Source organism: Bos grunniens, chromosome 10 (genome assembly GCF_055505025.1).
Source record: "Bos grunniens cultivar Pamir isolate PY7600 chromosome 10, Bosgru_T2T1.0, whole genome shotgun sequence".
In the NCBI taxonomy this organism is placed as follows: domain Eukaryota; kingdom Metazoa; phylum Chordata; class Mammalia; order Artiodactyla; family Bovidae; genus Bos; species Bos grunniens.
Window position 1 is genome coordinate 83,623,974 of NC_141174.1, and position 22,491 is coordinate 83,646,464.

At 44.5% G+C, this 22,491-nt stretch overlaps 1 protein-coding gene across 6 annotated transcripts in view; it reads right to left on the reverse strand.

The window, feature by feature from the left end:
- Positions 1-22,491, reverse strand: part of THSD4 (thrombospondin type 1 domain containing 4) — a 676,260-nt gene that overhangs the window by 5,059 nt on the left and 648,710 nt on the right. For all 6 annotated transcript variants that reach the window (XM_086322751.1, XM_086322752.1, XM_086322753.1 and 3 more), the window contains 7 exons: positions 22,036-22,311; positions 14,340-14,469; positions 12,660-12,864; positions 11,961-12,134; positions 9,056-9,229; positions 3,796-3,975; positions 172-316 (listed from right to left, as the gene is read on the reverse strand). In XM_086322751.1, the coding sequence (XP_086178877.1) occupies positions 172-316; positions 3,796-3,975; positions 9,056-9,229; positions 11,961-12,134; positions 12,660-12,864; positions 14,340-14,469; positions 22,036-22,311 (1,284 nt within the window). The remainder of the gene's footprint in view (positions 1-171; positions 317-3,795; positions 3,976-9,055; positions 9,230-11,960; positions 12,135-12,659; positions 12,865-14,339; positions 14,470-22,035; positions 22,312-22,491) is intronic.

The following is a 22,491-nucleotide window of genomic DNA, read 5'->3' on the forward strand; positions in this document are numbered from 1 at the left end:
CTACCTTAAATTATGAAATTTACACCTGAAGGATGCTGACCCCCTCTGAACTCCATGAATTTGCACACAGTCACAGTGAGACCTAGATGTATCTGGCATTTTGACACCAGAGAATTTGATGGAGATTAAGAAAGATGAATCTTTTACTGCAAGGTACGATTCCCTACTTACCAACTTCAGGGACACAGTCCTGAGGGTTACAAGATTCTTTTTCTTCTGGTTTCAACTGAGGGTCACAGAGATTACTTAGGGTCATGTCATCTGCCAGACAACGGACTTCCCGGACACGGAAGCCACCCTGACAGGTCTTGGAACACTGTGAGGGGAAAGGAAGAAAGTTAGACTTCTTGGCAGCCCATTCGCTCAGCACACTGAAGAAGGCAGATTTTGGAAATTTCTGACATCTATCAAAGGAGACAATATTAGAACAAACTCCCCTGCACCTACTAATCAGCCTCAATGGGCATCTACTCATGGCTAGCCACGTCCTGTCTGTACCCTCCAGGATGATGTCTCAAATTACTTTGAGGCAGATCTAGACATCATATCACTTCTTCTGTAATATTTCAGTTTGTAGCACTAAACAACCAAGCTTCTTAAAAAATTACCACAATACCATTATTACACCTAGAAATCGACAATAGTTTCTTCTCTTCAAACATATATTTCATTTTGCTTGTGAATCTCAATTTTATTTTAGATTTTCTTGCTTTATTTTGTAGTTTAAAAGTCCAGCTACAATTTTCAAACCCTGTTACTGACATGTCAACTTTCTAAAATATAGATTTTTGGGGGGTGTGGGGATCAGGGTCCACATCAGGTCTCTACATTGCAGTTGGTTGATAGGCCTTTTAAGCCATGGGTTCCCTCCCCTGTGTTTTTCCCCTTGTACTTGAGTGGTTGGAGGAATGGAATCACCTGTCCTGAAGAGTTTCCCACAGTTTAAGATTTTGCTGAGGGCATCCCCCATGATACAGGCTGACATGTTCCTCTATCTTCCACATTTCCCACAGGTAGGATGTTGGCTCCAATCTATTCAACCTTATCAGCTGCAGGTTTGGGGGGTGTGTGTGTGTGTGTGTGTGTGATGAGACCACTTCATAGGGTGTGTTTAGTTGTCTCTCTTTGGAGGAGGTCAACACTCACTCAAAAGCAGATCCATTAGTTCATTTGGGGTTGAAAAATGGTGATAATATCCTAATACCACTTCTTCTTTTACAAGCTGAGAATCTAAAGCATTCCCACTCCTTCACTCATGTTTACTCTGGTTACCCAGTGGGATGGCTTGTTTAGGAAAGACAGAGCAAATGTTTGATTATTTTCCTTTATTTATCAGTTTTCAGAATAATGAGTTGGTTCCTCTAACATCCTACAATGGTGAATCCTCTAATTAGTTTTTTAATCATTGTAAACTTATTATACATGGATGGATTTAAATTTATTATAGATGGATGGATTTAAACTCATGGATGGGTTACAGATGGATGGATTTCATTCAATGCATGGCCATTATTATTTTTACTGATGCTCATTGATGCCCCACCAGTGGCTATCCAGGCCTCAGAGCTGGTTCTTGAGCTCTTTAGACATGAGCTCATCTTTAAGAACCTCCTTGCTGCCTGGTATAAAAAGTCATCCTGATTTAATTTATATCTATACATTCCCAGACCTGGAATCAGACATTTTTCTTTGGCTCCTTTTAGTGGAGAATGGTATTTTGGTGTCATTTTATTTATTTATTTTTTTGGTCTCACTGCTTGGCATGTGGGATCTTAGTTTCCCAACCAGGGATCAAACCCAGGCCTCCTTCACTGGAAGTGCAGCATCTTAACCACGAGACCACCAGGGCTGTCCCAGAGAGTGGCATTTTGAAACCATATTCCAGCTGATAGGCATGGCCTTTGCTACTGGGTTGGTCACTGTTTCCAGGATCTTTCAGTGGATAAAAGAGAGAAAATTTTTTTTAAGATAAATTAATTTGTGAGTTCACACTGATATTTCTAAGTCAAATTCAGGACAGCAGGATTTTCGCTTAAATCTCTTCTATTTTGTCTGTTATCTTCTTTCTCCTAAGCTGAGAATACTGTTTCTTAAGGCAACTGGGGATAACAGAGCTATAGCATCATATCTACTATTACATATATCATCAGAGTCCTGGGAAGTAGATTATTCATTTACTTTATCACCTGTTATACACCCAACCATCTCAGAACACAGGAAACAGCCATCACTAAAAATGTGATTATTGCAAACAATGTAAACTTTTTTCTGCAGTTCTTTTCGTCCTTAGGTATAGACAGTCAGATTACTGTGATTTAGAGGCACAGGCAAGAGAGTTGATGCCACCAACTGCATACATATTTAGGCTAATTTGTTCCATTCATTTTCCATTTTTAGGGATTTCTTTTTTAAAAGAATAATTTTGTTTTATAATTATATAAAATATTTACTTTATTCCAAATGCAAATTTATAAAACAAGGTGAATTTTAAAAATGTCTAGCTTCCATCACTGTCTTTGCTACTACAGTAACAATATATTTTATATTTGCTTCAATTGACTTATTTATTTAAAAAATATTTATTTACTTATTTGGATGGTCTGGGTCTTAGTTGCGGCATGTGTAATCTTTATTGTGGAATTTGGGATCCTTTTTAGTTGTGATATATGGCATCTTTAGTTGCGGGATCCTACTTTCCCAACCAGGAATCGAACCCAAGCCCCCTGCGTTGGGAGTGTGGAGTCTTAGCCATTGGACCACCAGGAGAGTCCCCACTTATTTATTTATTTTTAAATTTACATGCGGAAAAATTCATTTTCTGTGGCGCACAGTTCTGAGTTTTGACAAATTCAGAGAATCGTGTACCTCCCTCTGCAAACAAGACAGAACTTTGATCACACAGAACAAATTCCTTTGTGTTGTCCCTTTGTAGTGAGATTTGTCCCACCCCATCCTCTGGCATCACTGGTCTGGTCTCTGTTCTGATAGTTTTTCCTTTTGAAGAATATTACATAGACAGTATTATACACTCTGTAGCTTTGTGGGGGGAGAAGGAAATGGCAACCCACTCCAGTGTTCTTGCCTGGAGAATCCCAGGGACAGTGGAGCCTGGTGGGCTGCCATCTATGGGGTCGCACAGAGTCGGACACGACTGAAGCGACTTAGCAGCAGCAGCAGCAGCGGCTTTGTGGGGGAAGGGGAGTCTTTCTTCCATTTAGCAGAATGCATTTGAAGTTCTTCCATGTCATAGGCAGTATCAGTTCTTTGGTTCCTGTTGCTGAGTGGCACCCCATTGTTTGGACAAACCTCTGTTCATTCATTTACCTGTTAAGGGACATCAGGGCTATTCCCTTCAGATGTCTTAGGAGTTTGTGGCCTTTGATGTGGCCTGGTGAGTTTGGTCCTTTCTAGACTCTCCACACCAAATGGCAGAAGAAAATAGTGGTCTGCTCTTACTTTCTCAAGGACCATGGCCAACACAAACCTAATCCTAAGAAGCAAATTTCTTGGCCAAGTTGGACCCAGAATCAGTCTTTGCAAACAAGATCCCAGCTGATTCTTAGGCCCATGAAAATTTGAGAGTCACCATTTTATGGCCTCCATAGTTTGGAAGTCAAGCTCATCCCAGCCTCAGGCTCCCTCCTCCCCACCAAGCAGGCTGAATTCAGGGCACCCCGGCTGTGACCAAGGACAGCAGATTGTGCAGGGAATCTGGGCTGAGCCCAGTGCCTGGCACCCAGTAGATGGGCCAGCCATGAGGGGTAGGGGGAAGCAGATGAGAGCACCAAGACTTACCATGCTCCATTCTGTGTGAAACCATTTGGCCCCGCAGGGCTTGAGGTGGCAGGGTTGCTGGCTGGGGGGTTTCTCCAGAAAGGAACATTCATAGGGATCCAGCACTTCAAATGTGTCTGTGTTCTTCCTAACACAGATCACCTCCCTCTGCTGGGTCCCGCTCCCACACTCGACGGAGCACTAGAGGAGGCGGCAGAGAAAGACAGGTGTCACGTGATAGGAAGGGGATGGGAAATACCATCCATCGAGGAAGGTTTACCAGAACTTTCCATCATTGCTTCAGGGAGGTCCCAGTTTTCCTGACAGCTCTGTTTCTGGCATGGAGAGCATCTGCCCTGAACTCTCACGTCTCAAGGATGCTGGTGGCTGAGATCCTGATGCCCTCAGTAATATGGGAGTGAAATCAGGTTTCCCATAGGTTATCCCGCAGAGCATGCCATCCAGTCATTTGGTTTTGTCTGGTAGACTGTGACACCTCTCATTGTAAAACAATGAACTAACATTTAGCTTATCTGCTGGCCTTTGGCGGGGTACAGCTGGGAATGAATGCTTTTCCCAGAGTCTGCATGTATGTGGGTGAAGTGCTACATTAAAATTCTTTGGGATACACAAAACTAATAAGAAGACCACAGACTTGGAACAATGTCCCTTATGATCAGCCCTCCCCTCCCAACAGGCAGCCAGCAGAAAGATCTGCCCACAGAATCCAACTCCCTGGCTCCTTACTTGGAGCCAAAGCTCACTGAGGTTGTGATTGCAAAGAGTCTAGTCAGATAATTACATGTCTTGCTTCATTGCATTAGGTTATGGAAATATGATGCATGTAACTGCCCATTACTTATTTTAGTTAGTATCTATTACTTTGCAAAATGTTTTCTGTTCATGTTTGGTGTACTCTTATTACCTTTTGATTGAAAAAATTTTATAAGCTGTGATCTATATACTTTTAAAGACTTTAAAGAAGCTATTGCCTTTATGAAAAGCCTGTAAAAATGTCTACAGCTGCAACTCTTAATATTAGCCTTGCTTCTGTATGCAGGCACATGGTGAAATAAAAAGGACGGTGGGGGGGGAACCCATGTCACCACACAGCAAAAAAAAGCCCCTCAAACCCAAGCTAACAGACTACAGATTAGTCACACAGCCCATGATAAACATCTCCATCAGCAGTTTCCACTTTGAGCCTGTTTTCTGCCATCTTCACAGGTATACAGAAAACTACAAGGCTTCTTAGTTTTGGAGCTATCTGTTCAGATGTTAGAGAATAAATGTGACCCAGACACAGGGGCAGACAAGAGGCCTGCTCCTAATGGCTAAAGACTGTGAAAGACCCTCCCACCCCCCAAGAACTAAGACAATCTAAGCGTGAAGCAGGGCTTCTCAGGTGGCTCAGTGGTAAAGAACCCGCGTGCCAATTCAGGAGACATGGGTGCTATCCCTGGGTCAGGAAGATCCCCTAGAGAAGGGAATGGCAACCCATTCCAGTATTATTGCCTGGAGCATCCCATAGACAGAGGAGCCTGGTGTTCTACAGTCCATGGGGTCGCAAACAGCTAGACACAGCTGAGCAGGCATGCACACACAGGATGAAGTAAACCCAGAATTGACAGGGAAGGAAGAAAGAAATCATCTGGCATGAGTAATAGACTGGTGGAATATCTTATGAATAAGAGTTGGGCTACTCCATTTCCAGAGTAGGAAAAGGTCCCTAAACCTGAGAAGCCTCATTCTCTTGGGACAGGTCCTCTACAAGCCTCAGTAGGACCACTGCTAGCACCTGTGCTCACACCTTCCAAGGGAGTCTTTTCCCCAAAGTCCGCAGTAAAACTCCCAGGGAAGGACTCGGTGTGACTCAGCTTGAGTCACATGTCCAATCTGGACCAACCACTGTGACCAGGCCAGTGGGGCATTTGAGGCCAACTCTCTTTCAAACCATGGGTCTGGAAGGAATATTTCCTTTTATATATTGAAGTCAATTAATGTTTAAGACTTACTTTCAATAACTAAGCATGCTCTATTTCATTTTCTTTGGGGATAATATCCAATTCCCAGGGCAGGGAGGTGTCAGCAGGCTCTGACAGTCTTATAAATTCAGGAACAAAACCTGGTCTGCAATCAATCAGGTCCTGACTCTTTGGATGACAGGGTGATACATTCCATGTTTCTAATCTTAGCAGAAATAAATGCTGCCTTCACCAGGATTCATGTGATTCTCATTCTCTGAGTGCTTGCACCCACGCTCAGTCACGTCCAGCTTTTTTGTGACTCCTTGGACCATAGCCCACCAGGCTCCTCTGTCCATGGAATTCTCCAGGCAAGAATACTGGAGCGGGTTGCCATTTTCTTCTCCAGAGGATCTTCCTGACCCAGGGATTTAACCTGCATCTCTTGCATCTCCTACCTTGGCAAGGGGGTCTTTATCACCTGAGCCACTGGGGAAGCCTGTTCTCTGAGTAGGTCTAGAGTTAATAGGAGGCCCATAAATGAAAAAGAACTGAATCCTGCTCCCCTCTCTTCTTCCTCAGACACTGGTGGACACGTGAGTTGAATTGCACTGGTTATCTGCTCTGTGTGAAGGCTGTCATGGTCTGATACTACAGTTTCACACAGGATTCTTCCCATTGTCTCAGTTTCCATAGATTGCTCTTGTTCAGTCGCTAAGTCATGTCCAACTCTCTGTGACCCCATGGACTGCAGCCTGCCAAGCTTCCCTGTTCTCCACTATTCTCCCAGAGTTTCCACAGATACTTGGTGTAATTAGTGTCCCATACACCGTTCACTTCTGAATTATCTTTGGGGTTTAGATCCTAGATATTTTGCTACCAACAATGAGATAGAAACATTGGCAGAAAAAATAACAAACATGGAGAAGAGGAAACGAATATTTATTAAGTACTCCCCATGTCCCAAGCAACAACCCTTTTATCTAGAGTGTCTCATGAAAACCCAATAGCAACTCTAAAAAGGTGGTATTATTATTCTCCTATCTGGATGAGGAACCAGGCTCAGAAAGGTTAAATTACCCACCCCAAGTCAGAGAACTAAGGAGACAGAGAGCTGGGATCAGTTATCAAGTATGCCTAACTCTGATACCGACTTGGGTAGCATTGGTAGTACTTGAATTCTTTCTTTTCTGAATTTGTTAATATTCTACAGTTTGTATTATAAAAACATTACAGGGAATTTGAGGAGAAAACATTTGCTCATGTTGTTTATATAAAAAGCTATACTTTGAAGCAGTTAAGATAGGGTTCACATACTTTAACATAGTCTGGTTTTCACTTGCCATTATTTGTACTTTCCACATCTTTTAATTATCATTGTTATTGTTACATAATACCTTAATGAGTTATGATATGCCATAATATCCCTAATTGCCCTGTTGTCACGAACATCTCTGTTGAAAACCCCTTTTTTTCCTCCTGTTAATTATTTCCTTAAAATGAATACTCAGGAGTGGGGTGACTGGGTTAAAGCAAATGAACATTTTTATGGTTCTTGACTTTTATTGCCAGATTGCTTTCCAAAGGGGCTGTATCAATTTACAAGGACAAGGCAGTCCATTTTTTTCAGGGTCTGTTTTTAAAGCTACTTAAAAGAAATAAAATTCTATATGGAGCCGGAGGTCCAGAGAATGTATAAATCATGATCATCAGCCAAAATTCTTTGGAGAACAAGCCAGCCCTGGGAGCCAAATCCTAGATGGTCTGAGAATTCAAAATACTGATGGTCATCATAACAGGGCAAAGAGGGAATGATTGTAGGGGGCTCATGTGCAATTTTGGAACTCTAAGGAAAAATTAATTGATCAGTTAAGTTACTTTATTGAGGTATTTGGTGTTCTTGGTTCTTCATAATGAACAAACATAACCTTCTGTTTCTGCTTCTTTCCCCCAGCTTTACTGAGACGTAACTGGCAAATAAAATTGTAATATATTAAAAGTATGCCCATGATGATATAGTATTCATATACATTGTGAAATTGTCCTTACAATCAAGTTAACGCATCCATCACCTCACATATTTACCTTTTTTACATGCATATGTGAGAACACTTAAGTTCTACTCTCTTAGTAAATTTTGATGACACAGTGCAGTATTATCTACTGCAGTACAGACACCATGTTTCACACTAGACCGCTCCCCGCGCCAGAACTTGTTCGTCTTATAACTGAAAATCTGAACTCTTTTACCAATCTCTTCCTAGTCCCCTCACCCCCAGCTCCCATCATTCTACTGTTTGTCTCTTTTCAAAAATTCTGTATTTATTGTTTTTGGCTGCGCTGTGTCTCTGTTGGGGCACGAGGGCTGTCTAGTTGTGGCACATGGGCTTAACTGCTCCAGGGCATGCGGGATTCTAGGTCCTCGTCAGGGACTGAATCTGCATATCTTGCACTGGAAGGCAGATTCTTAACCACTGGACAACCAGGGAAATCCCTCTATTCTCTTCCTCTGAATTTAACTTTTTTTCAGATTCCACTACTTGTGGCACCACTGCAGTATCAGCGGTGTGTGTGGTTTACTTCACTTAGCATAACGCCCTCCAAGTCCATCCAGGTTGTTGCAAGCAGCAGGATTTCCTTCTTATTTTAAAGGCCGAATAATATTCCATTATAAACAAATACCACATATTCTTTACCCATTCATCTGTTGACAGACTCAGGTAATTTCCATGCTTTGGTTACTGTGAATAATGCTGTTACCGACATGGTAGGGGATGCAAGTATCTCTCCCAGATAATAATTTTCTTTTCTTTGGGTATACATCCAGAGGTGGGATTGCTGGATCATATCCATTTCTGCTTTTGACTTTCAAGTACAGGCCAAACTGACTTTATTAACAACAGCAATACAATAAGAGCAGTAGAAGCTACAATTTATTGTGTAATTGTACATTAGGCACTGCATCCCATACTTGGTAAACATCTCTTCGCTTCTTCTAAAAATAACCTCATAGGTGCTGGCACAATCAGCATTGTATAGATAAGGAAACCATGCTGGACCATAGGCTTCCTGAGGGCAGGGATATTTGTTTTGCTCAATGATGTAGCCCAAGGGTTTAGAAGAGCACATAGTAGGTGCTCAATAAGCACTGTTGACCGAATGAGGCTCCAAAGGCATAAGGAACTTCTCTAGGGTCATGGGTAGCACAGCTGAGATTCCAATTTAGCATCCCTGGGAGACACCAAGCCCTGTTTCCTGACCCCTCTGCTATGCTGCTTCTCACCAGGGACAGAGACACATCGGTTCTGGCCACTCACCTGACTCCAGCTCCCTGCAAACCACTCCACCTTGCCCGTGCAGGGCCCGTTGTCACACGGGGTAGCCTCCACTGGCCGGTTGCTCCCGCAGCCCTCCAGGGGCAGGCTGCTGACGTGGTTGGTCATGCACACCACGGAGCGCGTCCGCACTCCAGCCCCGCACTCCGCCGAGCACTGTGAGACAGGACAGGCACGTTAGAGAGGAGGCCTCCCCACAGGTTCTGAAGTCACTCTCAGAGGAGGTGAAGGAGGTCAGAACCCCCCGTTTCCCTCCCAACTCTTTCCCTTGGAAACCGCTGACCCTTGTCATTCAGTCTCCTCCATTATGGGACATCAGTATGGCACCCAGTCCAGGTTTCCCGGGACAGTCTTCACTCCAAATATCCTGTCCCATGGCTGTGACTAATACAGTTACACTTGTCAGACTACCTGTTCTACCTGTTTCGGCTTTCAAGTTCAAAAATGCAGTTAGTCCCCTACATATAAAGGAGTTCCTTTCCAAGTGTATGTGTTAGTAGCTAAGTTGTGTCTGACTCTTTTTGACCCTATGGACTGTAGCCTGCCAGGCTCCTCTGTCCATGAGATTTTCCAGGTAAGAATATTGGAGTGGGTTGCTATTTCCTCCTCCAGGGGATCTTCCTGACCCAGGGATCAAACCTGTGTTTTTCCAAGTCTCCCTCATTGCAGGCAGATTCTTTTACCACTGAGTCACCCAATTTGTTCATAAGTCCAACAAACTTAGCCTAGGTACCCAACTAACACAATCAGCTATATAGCACTGTACTGTAATAGGTTTATAATACTTTCACACAAATAATACAAAAAAACCAAACACATACAAAAGAAAATATTTTAATCTCACAGTACAGGCCCTTGAAAAGTACAATACAGTGCCAGCTACATCACCGCTGCTTTTATGCTTGCTTCTGGACATCCTGGGCTTGAAATAAAGATACCTCACTGCATATGGCGCTGTACAGTGGAGTACACAAAAGCAGGACCATTTGACAACGTATGACAGACACGTGAACTAACTTACGCGACTGAACATGTGCACGCACGTTTGCATCTTTGAAAGCTCGAAACTTGAAGGTTCCTATGTAAGGGACTTACTGTATAGTCAGCAGCAGAAGGAGAGCACGAGAATTTGGGCACATGCTTGCCTGCTAGTAGCTGAGTCTGGCCTGGTCTGGGACAGGAGGGTAGAAGTCTCTCACAGGACACTGCTGCCTGATACTAAGGCAGGTGTTTCCATCCCTCAAAGGCCACAGCTAGAGGAGAACTGGGAGGCAGACCGAAATAAAGGGAGAGCTTGGTCTGGGAACCAGGCACGTCAGTGTGTGTCACATCCCTATTATCTGTGTGGCTGGGGCTTCCCTGGTGGCTCAGATGGTACAGAATCCACCTGCAATGCAGGAGACCTGAGTCTGATCCCTGGGTCAGGAAGATCCCCTGGAGAAGGGAATGGCAACCCACTCCAGTATTCTTGCCTAGAGAATGCCATGGACAGAGGAGCCTGGTGGGCTACAGTCCATGGAGTCGCAAAGAGTCGTCGGACATGAGTGAGTGACTAAGCATGCACACACATGTCTGTGTGTCTGGGGGCCCATGACCCAGTCCCTTATATCTTTTCCATTATTACCTGGATGGCTGGACACATTCCTGGCAGGAGGACTCTGGTTCTGCACTGTAACCAGGTTTCCAGGGGTTTGTAGGCACATTACAGGGTGGAAGCACCCTGAGGGATTCTTCTAAGGGAAATGGTGCAGACTTGCCTAACTGATAGGGAGGGACTAAGAGGCAGCCACTCATACCTCCATCCTGGTTAAACTTCCACAGTCTTCTGAAGAATTCAGAAACCCAGACACTGCTCATCTGATGAGCAGTTCAACTGCCTTGGTCAGAATACTCCTATTGCCCGTCAATCAACAGCTTCCATAAGAGTAGGCAGGCAAAACCATCATCTTCTCCCTCTCCCTCTCCTACCTTAGGCATATCTTTTAATTGTGCTTAGTATTTTTTCCTAAACTTTTTTTTTTGTGGTAAAATACACATAACATAAATTTTACCATTTTAATAGTTTTTAAGAGTACAAATCAGGCATTAAGTATATCCACAATGTTGTGCAACCATTACTGCCAGCCCTGTCTCTTCTAGGGCTTCCCTGTGGCTCAGCTGGTAAAGAATCCGCTTGCAATGCAGGAGACCTGGGTTCGATCCCTGGGTTGGGAAGATCCCCTGGAGAAGGGAACGGCTACCCACTCCAGAATTCTGGCCTGGAGAATTCCATGGACTGTATAGTCCATGGGGTCACAAAGAGTCAGACAGGACTGAACGACTTTTATTTAACTTTCTCTCTTCTAACATAAATCTTATTTTTGTCTCTGATAGATGAACTCATAATGTTTTCCCTTGTACACAGGTAACTGGTGGGATAATGATGAACTATATACACCTTTTAGCTCATCCTTGACACCTGACACCAGGGACCCCCAAGGTGGCCTGGCTACTGGGAAGAGGAATACTGGGGACGATTCTGAGTTTGTAAGAAGCAGGGAAGGGGCCTGTCATTTGCTGAGTGCCTGTTCTATGCCAGACGTTTCCAAGATGTAAGAAAGGTATGATGCATTTATGTACTTTATTTAGAACTTCATTATTTAATATTCATGTGATGTGCTAAGGAGAATTAAGTGAGTTCTTTCACACCCATGTCTTGATCTCTGAGGCCCTTAGTCTTTATAGGAGCATAGGAAGCCTATGATAGTTCATCTCTAGGCCTCTCCCCAAAAGTCAGAAATCACCCTTGGGATTTCCAACTCGAGATTCATGTCTGTGTGGTTTGGGGCACCTCCTGGTGCACACTGCTGCCCATCAGCCCCGCCTGCCCACCTTCCCTCCCGCTCACCCGCTCGCTCCACTCGGTCAGGAACCAGCTTTTGGCACAGGGCCCCATGTCGCAGTTCTCAATGTCATTGGGCCGGAGCTTCATGTTGCATTCCTCGTCGTCGACCACGTCCCCGATGTTGCTCACACACTTCACGTCCCGGGTCCTCTGTCCCACTCCACAAGGCACCGAACACTAAAACGCAGCAAGTGCACGTCAGCGCAGTGGGCAGTGCTGAGTCCGAGGGCCCCCTCCCATCAGGGCACCCTCGTCCTCCTAACCCACCACCTGAGCAGAGGGCAGGGTAAGGAACAACTCTTGGGTTGCTGTGTACCCAGCCATGCGATGCTACCTGGGGAGGATCCCAGGCTTCCTTTGATCTTTTGGGCCTCAGTTCTGTCATCTGTGAAATGGGAGAGCAGGATGGCAAGGAGGAGTTGACTCTAGCAGTCACTGGTCTTCACTCCACCATGACACAGGAGAGAGGAAACCTGTGTGCACACGGCTCCCATGGGTCACCCTGATGGAAAGTCAGCCCTTAAGTCTACCTGGCAACCAGCACTTCCTATGCTTTGCAGAAAAGTCCTTCCAGAAAACTGCAGGAAGCGTCCTCCTGGAGAGTCCAGGGTTCTCCCACATCAGGTCTGGGAGGGGGGAGGCGGCAGGGCAGCCGCAGGTCTTGCACGGGGAGCTCCAGAGCAGGCCGCCCCACCCGCGTACCGAGGTCCAGTCCGTCCGGATCTGCCACTCGCTGCAGATCTTGAGCTGGCAGGTGCTGGTGGTCTCGGGCTTCTCCAGGTGCTGGCAGCGGTAGGGCTGCACCGTCAGGCTGCGGTTGGCATACACCTGGCGACACAGAACCTGGCGGTGCTGCATGCCCAGGCCGCAGGTTTTGCTGCACTCGGACCACTCCCCGATGTCCCAGCTAGCGCAGGGAGGAGAGAGCGAGAAGGACCATCACTTCAGTCAACAGGAAGAGAGCATCTCACACGGAAGCTGGCCGAGCCAATGCACACAGAAGCATCATTGGTTACGGGTGACCCCCAGCCTAAAGTGCAGCGCCTGGCAGCCTGCCTCCACCCACAGGCCTCCGTAAAGGATGGGACTCTGTTCCATACCCTATTCATCAGTGATTAAGACCCAAGAAGGGACTAGTGATTCTTTTTTTTTAATCTAGTCACCAAAATAACTCAAAGGTGAGTTTTATCACCCTGTAGTACATTAACCCACTTTGAGACTAACTTAGTAATCTTATTCCAACCTTCGTTATTCTTCATTAACTATTTACACCTCAGTGTCACATATTCTCCTCTGTCATCCTGCCTTGTCACTTACTTAAATAAGACATTAGCACATGTCCATTGTGTCTTTGGGTCAGAAGTATGTTCTTATTAGTTTGAGAATTATGTTTTAGCCCCATTTCAGGGCTTTCCCCCCTTGTTCTTCTAAATTGTTTTTTTGTTTTTGTTTTTTTTTTTTTGGATGTGGATTATTTTTAAAGTCTTTATTGAAAGTATTACAATATTTTAAGAAATATTTATTTTTTATTTTTGGCCGTACTGGTTATTTGTTGCTGCACACTGACTTTCTCTAGTAGTTGAGAGCAGGGGGTTGGTTTCTAGTTGCAGCGTGCAGCCTTCTCACTGTCGTGGCTTCTCTTGGTGTGATTCCTGGGCTCTAGGGTGCAGGCTTAAAAGTTGTGGTACGTGGGCTTAGCTGCCCTGTGGCATGTGGGATCTTCCCAGACCAGGGGTCGAACCTGTGTCCCCTGCATTGTAAGTCAGACTCTCAACCACTGGACCAACAGGGAAGCCCCAGATTTATTACAATATTGCCTCCGGTGTATGTTTTGGTTTTCTGGCCATGAGGCATGTGGGATCTTAGCTGCCCATCCAGGATTGAACTCACACCTTCTGCAGTGGAAGGTGAAGTCTTAACTGCTGCACTGCCAGGGAAGTTCCCTGCCTTGGTCTTCCAAAAGTGTCCCATTTATCAGTCAATAACTAACCCAGTACCTCTCCTGGGACGCTCCCCAGGCAGACATACTTGTGACTTTGATAATTGTGTCTCTGTACACAGCTCACCTGAGCACTGACCACACTGGATTGTAACTCTTTGCTTCCCTCTTTGTTTCCCTTATCAGCTAAAACCTAGTTGGTCCAATTCACCAAAGGCTTCCTGGGAGTGTGCTCCTGTGGAAGCACATTCCAACATGAGCTCCTGTGTTAGTCCTGAAAGACAGGCATGCTTTCTAAGCAGATTGCATTTTATGCACAGACCAAGTTTCCATTTAAATTAGATGTAGGCTGATTTAAAAAGCAGATTATATTTACTACTAGGGTCCTATGCAAAAGCAACCTGAGCCAGAAACATGCGATCGAAACAGAGAGGTCCTCTTACAAGGCTGGGCAAGGGAAGATGTTGCAGGGCTCCTCCTCGGGGGTCGGCTTCATGGTCAAGTCACAGTAGCTCTCAGGAACCTCTTCGTGAGTGTTTCTGTTCACACAGCGGAAAATAGGGTACTGTGATCCTGCAAGGACAAGAAGAAGTGTTTGAACACTGGGCTTTGGATGCAGACATGCAGAGATCCTGGTGCTGGTGAAGAGAAGCCTCAGAAACGGAACTGTTCACACACACACACTCCTCCATCCTGAGTTGTCAACACCTCCTGCACAAGGGCTTTCCCAGGCTCTGTAGGGGGCAACAGAGAACAGTAGGAATAGTTCCTGTCGTCAAAGGTCTTATGACCTATTTGGGGACATGGTTTGTACATGTTCAATGGCAGATAAAAACAATTTTCCTAAGAGTTCAAGACAACAAGACAGATTGCTAGGCAGGGGAGTGATTATAAAATGAACACAAATAATAACGTCTTGAAGATTTTCTGGAGACGTGAAAGAGAACAGGTCTCGAGGGATCTAGCTGCATCATAGAGAGAGGGTTGATTTTGGGTAGCTGTGCACACGTGTGTCTTGGAGGGAGGAGGCTGTTCAGGTTGTTGACCTAGAACAAAAGTGCATGGCAAACTGGCCTGTGAGTGTCAGGTATGTTGAAGAGACAGTCAGGCTGGGGCAGAGAAATAAGATTCAAGAGAGGCTAGAAAAGCAGCTGGCTTTGCCTTTGCAATCATTTTTACACATTCCCCTAGTAAAGTACTGATCTGATGGTATTTTAGTTATTTGAGTATATATCTGCCTCTTATGAGACGGCGAGCTTCTCGGGGACAGGACTACTTCTTGCTCAATCCTGTAACCCCAGTACAGCAGGGCAGTGAAGTGAAGTGAAGGAAAGTTGCTCAGTCCTGTCTGACTCTTTTCGACCCCATGGACTATACAGTCCATGGAATTCTCTAGGCCAGAATAGTGGAGTGGGTAGCTGTTCTCTTCTCCGGGGATCTTCCCAACCCAGGAATCGAACTCAGATCTCCTGCATTGCAGCTGCATTCTTTACCAGCTGAGCCACAAGGGAAGCCCAAGTTTGTAAGTGCTCATAAAAGTTTGTTGAGTAAATATTTTTCAGAGGTCTAAAATTTATTTGTATTTCTTTTCTAAAAAATTACTAATGGCCTCAGATTGTTTTAAATGCACAGCTGAGTATTTCGTGCTTAACAAAGCATAATCTATTTTGGAGAAAAAGTCAGAATTTGTTCAGTGAACTTTCTAGCTCTCAACTGGGGGAAAAAAATGTGGATTCACTTCTGCCTACCTCTCTCTGCTACCCCCTGGTGGCACCACTGAAGAATTACTTATGAGTGTTTAAAACTGACTGAATGTGCAACTCCAGTGTCTGAGGAATAAGAAGCTTTTTTTTTTTTTTTTTTTTTACAAATAATTGTCTACCCACCCCACCCACCCTAGCCCCAGTCTAGGCCAGTACCTGAATCCTGCTAGGCAGAACACTATCATGTATCCTACAGCTTTGTCTCAGTTCTGTTGCTAATTGGCCAGGCATTTAGAGTTTCTGAATTTCAACTTGCTACAATTTTAATTGTAACTAGAGGGATAACTTTGAATGTTAGTGTCTCTAAATACTTCACCAGCCACAAAGAGTTTCGATGCTCCTTTAGGCTGGTCTTGGGTGACACACTGAGCCAGAGGCTAGCTCTTGTAAGAAACCTGATGGTTTGTAGGACGGTTTTGAATCAGAACAATCATTTGTTTAAACTACTCATGCTGTGAAAATTTACAATACCGCTACAACTTGAGACCATTATTTTAAAATAATGTTCCAATTAAGCATCGTTATTAGCTGAGTAAAAAGCAGTGCTGGCTATAAAATTAATAGGAAGCAAAAGCTTCTGTGGAATTAAATTCTGTCCGGTGACAAATCTGCTTCCATTAAGAGATTTTTTAATGAAATTCAACAAACATTAAGCACACTGTGCTGAGTTATAAAGATGAATAAGATTCAGTTCACAGCTTGCAGGATACCCACTGGGACTCAGCCATTAAGGGATTAAGTAAAAATCGTATTATTTAGCCCATCCCTTTCCCTCCAGACCATGTGGGTTAAACTTTTCTACTTAGAAGTTTGTGGACTGGAAAGGAAAAGTAAGTACCCCAACTGCTTGGCATTAATGAGGGGAGAATTGAATGTCCCTAGCTAAAAGGATACAGGTTACCCTAGGAATACTCTTGGAAATATGGATCCTGCTTGGGGCTGTGTGCAGATGGCCACTGCCTGCCCCCTTCCACCTTCTTACTGCCTGTACCATATATTTGTCCATTGTCAAGTTCCAGAGATTAGTCAAGGAAATAAATTCAGGGGCACACTTTCTCTGATGGTGAGAAAACAATAGCTCTATAATTCTTGACCCAATGACCAAAATGGTTTCTTTCTTTGGGTCAGTTTATATTTCTGCAAAATGGCACCTGGCCATCTCTTCATTGCCCAAGAATGCCACACAATTAGTCCACTAAGTGCTAGCCAGCAAGAATGGGGTGGGGAGGTCAGGTGCTGGCTGGACTTCAGGCAGCAGGAAAAATCTGGGATCAGTTGGTTGGGCTGGACGCTGAGCATGTTAATCAAAATGGAAGTACATTCCACTGGAGCGGGGAGCATACCACAGGTAAAATGAGGCAAGTCAGTGAAGGCAGGGGCCAGTGCAGACGTCAGTGAGGGACTGTGAAGAGAGAGGCAAAATAAGGAGCAAGAAAACAGTAAACGACTCTAGTCTTTAAACTCAGGGATCAGCTGAGCCAAGCCAAGAATTTGACCAGATAGACAGAGGTCTGGGCAATGACTGAGCAGAGTATGGGTCACTCTTGTCCAGTGGTGACAGAGGTCTTTCCTGTGTCGATGCTATCATGGTGCTGAAATTTTAACCTGAGAGGCATGTGTAGTCAGTCTGGCAAGCGCTGCCAGGAAGGACTGGAGAAGAGTTTTAGAGAGGGTTTTTGTGGGGACAAATAATGAGATTACAAAGCAAGTGAACTTGGGTTTTGCAGAAAAGAGAAGAACAGCCCTGGCAGGCTCAGAACTTCTTGGTTACGGCATACTTATCACTACACTAAGGACCACGAGATGAGCTAAATATTTTGTGCATCTGCACTGCCTTCCTGCGCTGCACATCTGAGACCATCGCTGGCTGGGAGCAAATCTTAGAGGGAGCAAAGGGGTCCCTCCATCGTGCCTGGGACAGAATAGATGGGCACCATTGAATGACCACCTGGATGAGTAAGTAGCATCCGTCCAGTGAACACAAAGCTGGGTGAGCAGCAAGCAGGGTGGCAAAGGGCACATGCTGTGTCCTTGTCCCATAAGACAATGCCTTACGGTCTCCAGACAGGCCTACATCTCATCTTACTGGAAAGGCTGGGCCAGGCTACATTTAAAGGCTGAGATGGAAGAGACTCTTCTATACCTGCCATCCGTGGCATCAAATCACACAACAACAATTTTTATCCTTTTTATAACTGCCTTGATTTCATCTAGTTCCGAGTATATTTGGTTCCTTTAACTGGCATCATGTATGTATGTTAGTCGCTCAGTTGTGTCTGACTTTGCAACCCCATGGACTCTAGCCCTCCAGGCTCTGCTGTCCATTGAATTCTCCAGGCAACAATACTGGAGTGTGTTGCCAGTCCCTTCTCCAGGGTATCTTCCTGACCCAGGGATCGAACCCCCATCTTCTACATTTCAGGTGGATTCTTTACTGTCTGAGCCACCAGGGAAACCCCTTAATGGACATCATGTGTATGTGACAGTGTCCGACTCTTTGCCACCCCATGCGCTATAGCCCGCCAGGCTCCTCTGTCCATGAGGATTCTCCAGGCAAGAATACTGGAGTGGGTTGCCATGCCTCCTCCAGGAGACATTCCCAACCCACGGAAGGATCTTCCTGACCAAGGGATTGAACCCCCGTCTCCTGCATTGCAGGCAGATTCTTTACCATCTGACCCATCAGGGAAGCCCATGAATACTGGAGTGGGTAGCCTATTCCTTCTCCAGGAGATCTTCTTGACTCAGGAATCAAACCAGGGTCTCCTGCATTTCAGGCAGATTCTTTACCATGTGAGCTCCCAGGGAAGCCCAATGGGCATCATACCATTACCTAAATGGTAGAATATTTAGGGATTAATGCATGCTGATCTTGAGTTTCTGTGTCAAGTACATTTCGCATTGCTTACTACACTAAACTGATGTTGTGACAGATCCTCACTAAACTCTTTTTGGCCTTAATGTATAATTATCTCTTGCTTTCTGCCTCTGTGAAGACACATTTAGCAGGCATTTACTTTCCCTGGTAAGGCTTATAAGAGAAGTTGGTACAATGGCTCCAGTTAATGTTCTCTGTGCAGGTATTAAGTATAAGCACAATAAAGCCTCCATAAGTCAGCACTCCAGTTCTGAAAGCATCATGGAACTAGCAAACTTCCGATAGAAAGGGCTCCAGACCCCAAGAGGAACTAAAGACTTAAATTTGATTCTCCAAAGCCACTAAGTCAGTGCTCCTATGAAAAAGGTAAAAGCTTTAGAGGTGGTTGTGAAAGATTTTTCCACATGTTGATTATGCCGAGGTTCCCAAATTTTGTGTTCTCAGATACAAGTCTCTTTAAGAAAAGGGAAAAAAAAAAAAATCCCCAAACCAATACACTGGGAGCTTCACGGTTTCCCAGTTGCAGAAACTTTCTGAGATACAGCTTTTGTTTCTATGATAACCTCCCCTCAAAGAACAGCTGTTTTAGGATCACAAATAGCACTTCACTGCAAGCAGGAAGCTCTCACCATATACACGAAGGAAATCATGACTAAAAGATTATACATACTCTTAAAATGAGATCTAAGGCACCTGGAACAGAGAAGCAGCATCAATTTCCAACCCAGGTGCAGAACATTAGATCAGGGGTTTCTGGACATCGTATCCCACATCTGTCTTAACTTTGGAGTGTTTAAGGACTCAGGGTTGTGAGCCCATGTCACAGTCCAAACTGATAATGATATTGACTCTTTTACACACAGACAGGCTTGGCTTCAAATCTGTTACAACCTTGTTTTATTTATTTACATTAATTTGTATTGGAGTGTTAAGGGTCCCTTGGACTGCAAGGAGATCAAACCAGTAAATCCTAGAGGAAATCAACTCTGAATATTCATTGGAAGGACTGATGCTGAAGCTCCAATACTTTGGTCACCTGATGCAAAGAACTGACTCATTGGAAAAGACCCTGATGCTGGGAAAGATTGAGGGCAGGAGGAGAAGGGACAACAGAGGATGAGATGGTTGGATGGCATCATGGACTCAATGGACATGAGTTTCAGCAAACTCTGGGAGATGGTGAAGGACAAGGAAGCCTGGCATGCTGTGGTTCATGGGGTCTCAAAGAGTTGGACACGGCTGAGTGACCAAACAACAAATAGTTGCTTTAAATGCCGTGTTAGTTTCTACTCTGCAGCGAAATGAATCAGCTCTACATATACACATATCCCCTCTTTTTTGGATTTCCTTCCCACTGAGATGGACATTTAGGTCACCACAGAGCACTGAGTAGAATTCTCTGTGCTATAGAGTAGGTTCTTATTAATTATCTATTTTATGCTTAGTAGTGTAAATATGTCAGTTTCAGTCTCCCAGTTCTTCCCCTTCTTCCCCTCTGGTGTCCATACATTTGTTCTCTTATGTCTGTGTCTCTATTTCTGCTTTGCAAATAAGATCATCTACACCATTTTTCTAGATTCTGCAGATGTGTTAATATACATTTGTCTTTCTCTTTCTGACTTACTTCACTTTGTAACAGTTTCTAGGTCCAGTCTTGGCACAAAAACAGAAATATAGACCAATGGGACAGGATAGAAAGCCCAGAGAAAAACCCATACACGTACGGTCATCTCATCTATGACAAAGGAGGTGAGAATATGCAATGGAAAAGAGCCTCTTCAAGAAGAGGTGCTGGAAAACTACAGCTACATGTAAAAGAATGAAATTAGAACATTCTCTAACACCATACACAAAAATAAACTCAAAATGGATTAAAGACCTAAATAAGGCCAGACACTATAAAAGTCTTAGAGGAAAACATAGGCAGAACACTCTTCAACATAAGTCACAGCAGGATCTTTTTTGACCCACCTCCTAGAGTAATGAAAATAAAAACAAAAATTAACAAATGGAATCTAATTAAACTTAAAAGATTTTGCACAGTAAAAGAAGCCATAAACAAGAAGAAAAGACAGCCCTAAAAGTGGGAGAAAATATTTGCAAACAAAGCAACTGACAAAGGATTAATCTCCAAAATATACAAATGGTTCATGCGGCTCAATATCAAAAAACAAACAACCCAACCAAAAAATGAGTGGAAGCCCTAAATAGACATTTCTCCAAAGAAGACATAGAGATGGCCAACCGATGCATGAAAACATGCTCAACATCACTAATTATTACAGAAATGCAAGTCAAAGCTACAATGAGGTATCACCTCACACCCAATTTAAATTTCACCAAAACTCCACCCTTCCCCCCAAATCCTATTACTGGATCTTTTCTTTCCATTGGAGAAATGCTGTATACCTCCTCTGGTGTGTAGCCCCCCTTGCTGCATAAACTGACTTTGCTGGGCTGCAGTCTTGTTCCTGGTGGTCTTAGTTGATCGGGGTTAAGATAACGGGATAAATACAAGATCAAGAAATTACTGAAGAGGAGGAAGGGAGTTGTGAATGTTGGTGAGTATAAAAGCTAGCTAACTAAGCTTGCAAGCTCCAAAAGCACTTTTTTCTTCTGAAATCCTTAGATGTGAGAATGACTCTCCAGTGACATTTGTGTGAGTGTTCCATGATGACCTTGCCTTGAGTGTCAACTTGTAGATCTTGAACTAGGTGAGTGTATTCTCTGATTATTAATGAATGTCCTGTGCAGGAAAGGGTTAACTCAGCAGGCTTGGGTTGCTCAGAGCCTGTGTATTCCAAGGAGAGACCTGTGTCCAGGACTGGCCCTTGACTAAGGCTGGAGATAATTAACCTCAGAGCCCCTGGAATACTCTGCTGATGAGAGTTATTCTATGCTGGAGATCTTGGGTTGCTCTGTATCCTTTTGACAATCTAGTCTAGGCCAACAATGCGATTTATATGAATGCCTGTTTTTGCATGCCTTAAGTCATAGTTTGACCTCCGGCATGCTAGAGGCTGAATAGCTAATGTGGGAGATGCATGTCTGCATGATTGAACCCCAATAAATCCCTTGGAAATCAAAGCTGGAGTGAGCTTCTCTGGTTGGCAATACTAGGCTTATCTATAACATTGCTGGCTTAATCAAATGTAGCCCTGTGTCACTCTACTGGGCCCTAGGGGACACCTGGAGGCTGGCACTTGGCTTGGTGTCTCCTGGACTTTGTCACATGTGCTTTTCCCTTTACTGATGCTAATCTTTAGCCTTTCACTGTAATAAATCATAACCACGAGCACAGCAGCTTTTCTGAGTTTTCCAGGTCCTTCCAGTGGATCATCAGGTCTTGGGGACCCCCTAACACAGAATCCACTGCGAGCCATCCTGCAGTCAGGCTCAAGGAGAGAAGTGTTTGCCACATGCCTGAGGCTCACCTCTATGTTCCCCACTCCTGCCTGGGAGTCTGTAGAGACCTTCCTAGCCCTCACACGCACTTACCTTTCCCGCAGGTTGTCGAGCACTCTGTGGTCCCCAGCTGCTTCCAGTTGTGATCCCGGCTCTGCCGAGGGGGCTGTGGAGCTGGTGGCACCACACTGTCCGGCCGGTGGAGAGAGAATCTGTCTGGCTGCCTGACTGGGAAGGTCTGTGCTGATTCCAACGTGAACATTTCAGGTGCCCCACCGCGCTCGTCTGCCTTCTCCTGGTCCCCCTCTTTCTCTTTTCCGTCCTGCTGGCTCCTCCCTTCTGGTACCAGCTGGCCATTGAAGGGCTCCCCTAGGAGAGGCAAGTGCACACACCACAGAAGATGGGTTTGTATGGTGAGTTGTCAAAAGGAAATGATTCAGCATTAGAAATCAGGTAGCGTGAGATCATTTCTAACTCAAAGCATATGTATCTAAAATAAGTAGATGTTAATTTCCCTAATATTAAAATATTATTAAAAATGAATGAGAA